At 44.8% G+C, this 10196-nt stretch overlaps 1 protein-coding gene across 1 annotated transcript; it reads left to right on the forward strand.

Moving 5' to 3' along the window:
* The first annotated feature begins 793 nt into the window (after window positions 1-793).
* On the forward strand, window positions 794-2489 carry LOC140194685 (uncharacterized methyltransferase YdaC). Its single transcript, XM_072251941.1, has 2 exons — window positions 794-1289; window positions 2184-2489. Exons 1-2 carry the CDS (start codon window positions 854-856, stop codon window positions 2381-2383), a joined length of 636 nt encoding a protein of 211 aa, XP_072108042.1. The 5' UTR covers window positions 794-853; the 3' UTR covers window positions 2384-2489.
* Window positions 2490-10196: the final 7707 nt, after the last annotated feature.

Here is a 10196-nt window from a genome sequence, read left to right on the forward strand (position 1 = left end):
GGCTGGTCAAAGAACACTGAGGCTGTCTACAAGAAGGGTCAAAGCCGTCTCTATTTCCTGAGGAGACTGAGGTCCTTTAACATCTGTCGGACAATGCTGAGGACGTTCTACGAGTCTGTGGTGGCCAATGCAATCATGTTTGCTGTTGTGTGCTGGGACAGCAGGCTGAGGGTAGCAGACATCAACAGAATCAACAAACTCATTGGTAAGGCCAGTGATGTTGTGGGGATGGAACTGGACTCTCTGACGGTGGTGTCTGAAAAGAGGATGCTGTCCAAGTCACATACCATCTTGGACAATGTCTCCCATCCACTACATAATGGACTGGTTGGGCACAGGAGTACGTTCAGCCAGAGAGTCATTCCACCGAGATGCAGCACAGAGCATCATAGGAAGTCATTCTTGGCTGTGGCCATCAAACTTTACAACTTCTCCCTTGGAGGGTCGGACACCCTGAGCCGATAGGCTGGTCCTGGATTTATTTCATAATTTACTGGCATAACTTACATACTACTATTTAACTATTTATTACTAATTTCTACTACTATTCTATTACTATTTATTATTTCTATGACTATTACTATTTACTAATAGTAATATTACTATTACTATTTATTACTTATGGTGCAACTGTAACGAAAACAAATTTCCCCCGGGATCAATAAAGTATGAAACAGTCAACGTTTCGGGCTGAGACTTCAGTAACAAAAATGTTGCCAGCTGATTGGCGAATGTAATTTGCGTAATGACGCCCCCTTGCCTCTGTATGGCTGATAGAGCTGTCAATCACACAGCAAGTGTAAGAGCTGTGATCCGAAATTGCAACCACAGCGGTCATTGCAGTCTTGTAGACATGCTGGCTGATCGGATTACGCGGCATCTCGGGAACCCCAGCCACGGCCTGTGGGGCTGGATACTAAAAAAGTTTTTTGAGCGGAATAACAGATTTCTGGAGGCGACTGCCGTGAAGTTGTGTAATATCCAGCCCGGGAATGTGGTGCTGGAACTGGGATTCGGCCCAGGTCTGGGCCTGCAGGAAGCTGCTCGCCGCCTCACACACCCCCCGGGCAAACTGTACGGCTTGGATATCTCGGAGTATATGCATGATGTGGCCAGCGAGAGGATGCGGGCGGAGATACAGGCGGGCAAAGTGAAACTGTTCGTGGGTAGCGTCGAGCAAATCCCTCTGGAGGAAGGCGTGGTGGACAGGGTTTACCACTGCAACTGTTATTACTTCTGGCCTGACCTGCGAGTAGGGAGCAGGGAGATCCGGAGAGTGATGAAGCCAGGTAAAACACCGGACGTTTGATTCCTAAATCTTCTGGGAAACGAGCGGTTTCCAGAAGGGGAGTGGGAAAGATGGAAATCGGGAGGAAAATATCCTCGGATTAGAAACTTCTCTAACACTGATACATCCGGGTCAACGCTGATAAAGTTTCTATGTATTCACATGTTAAAGTGTAGGTGTTAAAATGTGCAAAAGTATATAAATACCAGCATATATTTACAATGTAACAGCATTAGAGAAGGGTGGAGGGGGTTAAATGGAATGGTCAATCAGGTTAACTGCTTGGGGGAAGATTTTTTTTAAACGGTGTAGTTTTTGTTTTAATAGCTCGATAGCGCTTTCCAGAAGAGGGCATTTAGAAAAGACAATTTTCAAGGTGGGTCATGTCTGCAGTGACGTTTTCTGTCCTCTTCATTGTCCTGGGCACTTATAAGTCATGGTGTGATGGCAGACTGCGGCCAATGACCCTTTCTTCTGACCTGGCAGCAGAAGATCTCCTGGGCACCATACACAAGTCCTGTGCTCAAAGACCCCAGTGACTGGAGGTAGTGGGTTGGTAATTAAGACATTGTGTGAAGTAATGCCGGATCTGTAGGTCGACTTAATTGGAGACTTGTCCTGTCATGCTTCAGACTCTACTCTTCAGCGTTGATGAGAGTCCTGATGAAGGATCTCAGCCTGAAACTTTGACTGTTTATTCCCCTCCACAGATGCTGCCTGAACTGCTGTGTGTGTTGCTCCAGATTTCCAGTATCTGCAAAATCTTTTGTATCTAGGCCTCTATGTCAGATTTCCCCCTCAAGCATTCTTCTTCCCTTATAGGCTGCTCTTGACGGTGAACTCACTTCAAAGACGTCCAGCAAGCCTGACTGTTTTCTCCTTTTGCACTGGACAGGGGGGCTGATGGTCACAACCTTGCGTCTGGAGTTGTTGCAGAAGATGGTTGCCGCTGGACTGCTGAAGGGGACAAAGTGGCAACCTGAGCTGTATATGGAGGCTCTCCTTGAGTCTGGATTTGTTGATGTGCGAATGGAGGACCACCCGATGAATGGAGAAATGTTTCAGGCTATCTTTGCTGCAGCCAAGGAGGCATGAATGTGATGACTCCTGAACCATTCTATCACAGTAGCCTGATGCTCTCAGCGGATCTTTTACCAGTGCGAGGCATTTTAATGAATTAAAGTTGATTTACATTTTATAATCTGTTAACATTGTTAAAAAGTTAATATGTGCAGCAGAATTTTATGATAGGCTGAGATGGTTGTGCTGTGAAGAACTCTCCCATTCTTTACCCTGAGCAGCTGGCAGAAAAAAAGTCGTGTCCCATTAGAATTTGCTCCCGCTCTCTGAACCCATTGATCAGATTGCTGCACAAGGCATTCTCGAGCAACGTTGTCATAAAAAACTTGTGGTCCAAAGAGAATTAAGGTGTCCTGTATTTGGTTTTCAAGGTACACACATCAAAGTTGCTGGTGAACGCAGCAGGCCAGGCAGCATCTCTAGGAAGAGGTACAGTCGACGTTTCGGGCCGAGACCCTTCGTCAGGACTAACTGAAAGAAGAGCTAGTAAGAGATTTGAGAGGGGGAGGGGGAGATCCAAAATGATAGGAGAAGATAGGAGGGGGAGGGATGGAGCCAAGAGCTGGACAGGTGATTGGCAAAAGGGATATGAGAGGATCATGGGAGAGGAGGCCCAGGGAGAAAGAAAAGAGTGGGGGGGACCCAGAGGATGGGCAAAGGGTATAGTGAGAGGGACAGAGGGAGAAAAAGGAGAGAGAGAGAAAAAGAATGTGTGTATATAAATAACGTATGGGGTATGAGGGGGAGGTGGGGCATTAGCGGAAGTTTGAGAAGTCAATGTTCATGCCATCACGTTGGAGGCTACCCAGACGGAATATAAGGTGTTGTTCCTCCAACCTGAGTGTGGCTTCATCTTTACAGTAGAGGCGGCCGTGGATAGACATATCAGAATGGGAATGGGACGTGGAATTAAAATGTGTAACACATCAGAATGGGAATGGGACGTGGAATTAAAATGTGTGACATATCAGAATGGGCCCCACCAGCAACTTTGATGTGTGTTGCTTGAATTTCCAGCATCTGCAGAATTCCTCGTGTTTTTGTTTTGCAAGGTGTCCACTTTGATCCCAGCAAACTGGAAACTCAGAAGCACACAAAACGCTGGAGGAACTTGGCAGGTCAGGTGACATCTATGGTGGAACGTGGACAGTCAAGGCTTTGGGTCATCTGAACTGGTCTGGAAAGATGCTGCCTTACCTGCAGAGTCCCACCAGCGTGTTCTGTGTTGCTGTAGATTTGAGAATCTGCAGTCTCTTGTATCTCCAAAGGGGATGTCAGGCACATTAAGTTATCACTGGCTTTCTGAAAGCCAGAAACATTTTCCTCATGACAGAGAGAGGAATCTTCTAAAGAATCACCAGAGCTAACATTAACATGAAGAAGGGCAATACAAGAGCTATTTTCCAGTTTGCAATCACTAATTCATCCCTAGTCCTGGAACGTAACAGCCCACTGCTAACACATCCAGGCAAATGTAAAAACTCCTTAATAAAGTTACTAATAATTTCAACCAGTATAATTAGAATATTTTGTGAGGACTCACTTAAAATCAAAATACATTAAACTGAATGGCGGGTGGTAGTAGGTCTCCACTACCCTGCAGGTCACCCTTGGACAAGGTGTAGCACCTGCTTAGCCCCCTCCCCACCCCGTTCAGGGTCACATGAAGCCATAGAAGCAAGTGGTCGATGGTCATATGGCAGCTGGTGCACTGATGCCAGGCAGATAATTCCTTAAAAGTACTGATAATGGCTCAGGCTACCCAACTTGTAAAGACTCTGCCCAAAAGAAGGCAGTGGCAAACCACTTCTGTAAAAACATTTGCCGAGAACCAGCATGGTCATGAGACCATGATCGCCTATTTCATACAGGCGAGTTAAAGTGAGGCCTGAAGTATGTTGCTTTAAAGTTCAGCTGCCTAGACTGGCGTAAGCCTTGCCCTAGAACGATTCCTGCCACACACTAGAGTTGGCTAACGAATGCACCCACGGAGCTCCCAGTCCGTGGGCTTATCTTGGTGCCCAAGTGTCTCTCCTACTTACCGGGTTTAATAAAATTGATCCTACTTCTCTTACAGAGACAATTATGTACAGTAATTAGAAAATTTTTTTTTCTCTTTCAAAAGAAGCCACATTGTTATTGATGTTAACCTGTGATCTTATGAAACCTTTCTGGGACCAGATCTGTGACCTACCCTTGAAAGCAATCACTCACGTGGACTGGCAGCAACAAAATGAAGGGCAGTTCAGAAGGTATTTTCTGTGCTTTTAACACCCACACCCAAACCTTATCTAGCAAATGCAATGAAATGTCAATATTGATGTTGAATAACTTAGGGCACAATGGATCACCCTACTTAAGTCCAACCCGCTTAAGATAGTCATAGTCATAGTCATACTTTATTGATCCCAGGGGAAATTGGTTTTCGTTACAGTTGCACCATAAATAATTAAGTAGTAATAAAACCATAAATAGTTAAATAGTAATATGTAAATTATGCCAGGAAATAAGTCCAGGACCAGCCTATTGGCTCAGGGTGTCTGACCCTCCAAGGGAGGAGTTGTAAAGTTTGATGGCTACAGGCAGGAATGACTCTGTGTTGCATCTCGGTGGAATGAGTCTCTGGCTGAATGTACTCCTGTGCTCAGCCAGTACATTATGTAGTGGATGGGAGACATTGTCCAAGAAGGCATGCAACTTAGACAGCATCCTCTTTTCAGACACCACTATCAGAGAGTCCACTTCCATCCCCACAACGTCACTGGCCTTACCAATGAGTTTGTTGATTCTGTTGGTGTCTGCTACCCTCAGCCTGCTGCCTCAGCACACAACAGCAAACATGATCGCATTGGCCACCACAGACTCGTAGAACATCCTCAGCATCATCCGACAGATGTTAAAGGACCTCAGTCTTCTCAGGAAATAGAGACGGCTCTGACTCTTCTTGTAGACAGCCTCAATGTTCTTTGACCAGTCCAGTTTATTGTCAATTCGTATCCCCAGGTATTTGCAATCCTCCACCATGTCCACACTAACCCCCTGGATGGAAACAGGGGTCACTGGTGCCTTAGCTGTCCTCAGGTCTACCACCAGCTCCTTAGTCTTTCTCACATTAAACTGCAGATAATTCTGCTTACACCATGTGACAAATTTCCTACCGTAGCCCTGTACTCAGCCTCATCTCCCTTGCTGATGCATCCAACTATGGCAGAGTCATCAGAAAACTTCTGAAGATGACAAGACTCTGTGCAGTAGTTAAAGCCTGAGGTGTAAATGGTGAAGGGAAAGGGAGACAAGACAGTTTCCTGTGGAGCCCCAGTGCTGCTGATCACTCTGTCGGACACACAGTGTTGCAAGCATACGTACTGTGGTCTGCCAGTCAGGTAATCAAGAATCCATGACACCAGGGAAGCATCCACCTGCATCGCTGTCAGCTTCTCCCCCAGCAGAGCAGGGCGGATGGTGTTGAACGCACTGGAGAAGTCAAAAAACATGACCCTCACAGTGCTCGCTGGCTCGTCCAGATTGAGGTCTATCGATGAGGAAATCTGGTATCCAGTTGCATGTCCAGGGGCCCAGGTCTTAAAGCTTGATAATGAGTTTGGATAGGGTGATGGTATTGAACTCTGAGCTGTAGTCAATGAACAGCAGACTGATATAGAGGTTCATGTTTCCAGATGGCCCAAGCAGAGTGAAGAGTCATAGATGTCACATCTGCTGTTGAACTGTTGTGGCAGAAAGCAAACTGGAAAGGATTCCGGTCATCTTTGAGAAAGGAGTTGATTCACACCATAACCACCCTCTTGAAACAGTTCATTATGATTGATGTAAGTGGCAGTCACTGAATCAGGTCGCTACACACTTCTTAGGCACTGGTACTATAGATTTTTTTTAAAGCAGGGGGAATTCTCAAATCACAGAAATGAAGGTCCATTAAAAACTCCAGACATTTGTTCCACAAGTTGGGGAGGGGGTGGCTGTATGATAGCATAGTGATTAGTGTTATTTTATTACAGCAAATGTGATTGGGGCTGATTCCAGTAAGCAGTTTGTACGTTATCCCCATGACTATGTAGTTTCCTCCATGTACTGCAAAATTACAATCTGTCCTTGGTCAGCAGCAGTAAAAAAAAAAATAAAGGAATGGAAGTCAATTTACCCCTGCAAATGAATTATTATTCCATCAAAGTCAGTCATGCAAAACACACCTTCAACCCTCTTGACTACACTTCCAACCATCTTCCTGCAAGGGAACTTCTGGTTTCTCCACTTCGATCATACCTGATACCTTACTGCATATCAGTGCTTCCAATCTGACTTCCCTCAACCCTGACTTCCGCTCTACCACAATTGACAAGTCTCTTTATTATATCTGTTCTATTTCACATTCTGCTGATCTCAGCCTTGCTCTGTCTACCCAGAACAAGGTTGGGATTCCCCTTGTCCTGGCATTCCACACACCAGTCTCCGGACACAATGGTGCATCCTCTGCAGTTTCGGACAACACCAAAATGCTGCTGCCAACAGACACATCTGCCTGCTCTTTCAGCCTCCCATTAGGACCATTCCTTCCAGCATATTTGTGTTTACCGCACTGTGTCTAATATTCCCACTCAATTTCTGAGGATGGGAATCCCATGAAGTCATGGCGTTGTACAAGAGAAGCATGTTCTTCAGCATACCCTGCTCATGCCAATCAATTCTATACCCATCCCGATTACTAGCACTTGATCCACAGCCTTCCACACTATGATAATTCAAGTCCATGTCCAGGTATTTGTTGGAGGTTCTGATTGTAGGAGAGTATAGGGGGGATGTCAGATATAAGTATTTCTAATACAGAAATTGGTGAGTGCGTGAACACAGTGTCAGGAGTGTTGGTAGAAGCACATACATTAGGGCGTTTAAGAAACTGTTAGATAGGCACATGGATGATAGAAAAATTGAGGGCTATGTCAGAGGTTGGGTTAGAGTTGGTCTCAGCACTGTGATGGGTAATTTTGAAAAGGTGGTGCAAAACATAATCTAGGCCATCATCAATAGAACTGATTGTTTTATAGCCTAATAACTAGAGACTGGCAGCAGTCCAAGAAATACCAGATCAAAGTCAGTAATGCAGGTCAAAGCAGTCCTGTGAAATATGATTCAGATGCATTTATTCATCACATGTACATCCAAACATATTGTGAAGTGTGCTGTTTGCATTAACAACCAATTAAGATGAGCTGGGTGCAGCCCACAAGTGTCACACATTCTGGCACCAACTTTACTTGCCCTCAATGCTCAGTGGAAGAACACATAACACAACAGGTAACAAAACAGCAAGCAAGCAAGCCCCCTTTTTTTCTCTCTCTCTCTCTCTCTCTCTCTCTCTCTCTCTCTCTCTCTCACACACACACACACACACACACACACACACACACACACACACACACACACACACACACACACATCTCCAGTTTCAGTCTCAGGCATCGGGCTTTGACTTCCAGATATCTGAATGACATTTGAGCTTTGATCTTCCATATCGACTCCCAGACTGGCCAATGATGGGGCCACGAACTCCAGGCTCACTGATTGACTGGGCCCTGTGCCCCCTGCTCACATGGACACCTGATCTTGGGATGCTGCAGCCTGACATCAGTGAATGTTGTCACCCATCCACATTGCCGGCCTTCAAATGTGGAGATGAGGCCTAGACTCAGGCCTGACCTCTAACTCCTCCACATTCCTGTTCCTAAACCCCAAGCTGATCCCTAACTCCCCTCCGTCACCAAAGCCATCCCTGTGAACTTAAATAAAAACAACTAGGTCTAGACCATGAGCTCGAGGGAGCTCAGCGCCATCTTGTCAAATAAGTGAGATCTTCACTTGCTACTCATTTTCATATTGAATGTAATATTGTGTTTATCCATTAAGAAAAGTTTTATTTTTGCTAAATATTGATGATAATATGCTGTGTTATCATGGAAGCCGAAGACTGCTTATCTCATACATAAATCCAGCAATGATTAAGACCATTTTCAGTTCCTAGGTTGTTTAATTTTTCTACCAATGGAAGTTAGCACTCTATGAAGTGGGCTCTTTGTTAACATTCTTCAGTTCTGTCCTTATGTTCTTCATCAGTGTGGTTTATCACTTGCCACAAAATCACAAATCGCCATTGGGACTCTTTGTAAAGCATCACTAGGCCAAGGCATAAATCTTCAAAAATTCACAGTTCAAAGTAAATTTATTATCACCATAGACAACACTTAGATTAATTTTCTTGCAGGCATTCACACTAAACAGAATGAGACACAGTGGAAGCAATGAAGAACAGCACAGGACGGGGCGCTAGTGCACATGCGTATGGATTAGATGTATTTGGTCAGTGCTCCTCTCCGAGACCTCGATAGAATTACTATTATACCGTGTTTCATTCATTCATAGGCCAACAGTGTAAGTCTAAACTAAGTGTCTGGAAAAATTTGACAATGCCGAAGGCAAATAAAGCCAAGACCGCTGAGTGCCAAACTATCGAAGTTAGTGTTAACAACAGGTCTGTAAAGAACTTCTCTGCATCTGAGATACCACCAGATAAAACTTATGCCATGTGCAAGGAATTAGGTCAGGAGATTTCTGAGTCAGTTCTGCGTGGCATTAACGACCGCTTTGATGTTTTTGAGAGCAAGTTTGAGGTGCTTGTGGCCTCATAGGCTGACTTACAAGCCCCTGTGGCTAGTCAGGAACTAACCACCAGCGACCTTGAAACACGCGTGCAAGAGCTTGAAGCTAAACAGTCAGAGTTAATGAGACAAAATAGCCAGCTTGAAGCTAAATTGCATGACTTAGAGGCTTGTTCCCGGAGACATGATATTAAGATTGTAGGGATACAAGAGGGCGAGGAGGATGGGAAACCTACTGAATTTGTTTCCAGACTGATTCCCAAGTTGCTCAAGGAAGAGTATTTCCCGTACCCTGTTAAAGTCGATCGTGCACATCGCTCTATCCGAAGTCAGCTCAGCTGCCGGCGCTAAACCGCGCACCATCTTGGCACGTATCCATCACTTTCAAGTGAAAGTGCTGATCCTGCGCTGCAGCAGACTACAACCCATGGAGTACAAGGGAATTAAAGTCTTGATCTTCCCGGACTATACTAATGAGGTGATAATTCAACGGCCTGCCATTTGTCACGTACTGCAAACTCTGCGTGATGGAGTAATCCAGCACGCCCTGCGATATCCGGCTAGGCTCTATATTTATCATCAAGATGGAAGAGCACCTAAAGTATATGACGACCTGATAGAAGCAGCACAATTCTTGGAACGGAATAATGCACGAAAAAGGGAGTAGATATATTGACACTGTTTATTCAGCTTGTATTTGTGCCGGATTCCATGTTGGGATAAGGGGAGGGACCTGCTTGTTATATGTAGTTTTGCAATGCTGTATGCCGCACTGGGATTTCATTGCAGTTCAAAGTAAATTTATTATCACCATAGACAATGTTCTAAATATTTTTGTTATTATAAGGGTTAAATTTGAGTTGGTGTCATGAATGTTCAGCTTCAGGTGTGGATATTGGATAACTCTCCCCAACCCTAAGAGCATTTGTTTAACGGTATTATATAATTTGTGTCATAAGTTTTCTCGGAGAGGGGGTTTGTGATAATTGTGTAATGTTAGTTACCTGCCCAGCAGCTCCTTTTGGGATGGAAATGGGGAACTATGTGTCTGGTTTAGGGAGACATGAAGAGGGGTGGGTTAGGGTGTGTGTTGTTTTTGCTTATAGCTCAGATATGTTTTTTTTGTGTATGTTGTGTTCTTATGAGGCTGCCAGTTATTT

Source organism: Mobula birostris, chromosome 3 (assembly GCF_030028105.1).
Source record: "Mobula birostris isolate sMobBir1 chromosome 3, sMobBir1.hap1, whole genome shotgun sequence".
Taxonomy (NCBI): Eukaryota; Metazoa; Chordata; class Chondrichthyes; order Myliobatiformes; family Myliobatidae; genus Mobula; species Mobula birostris.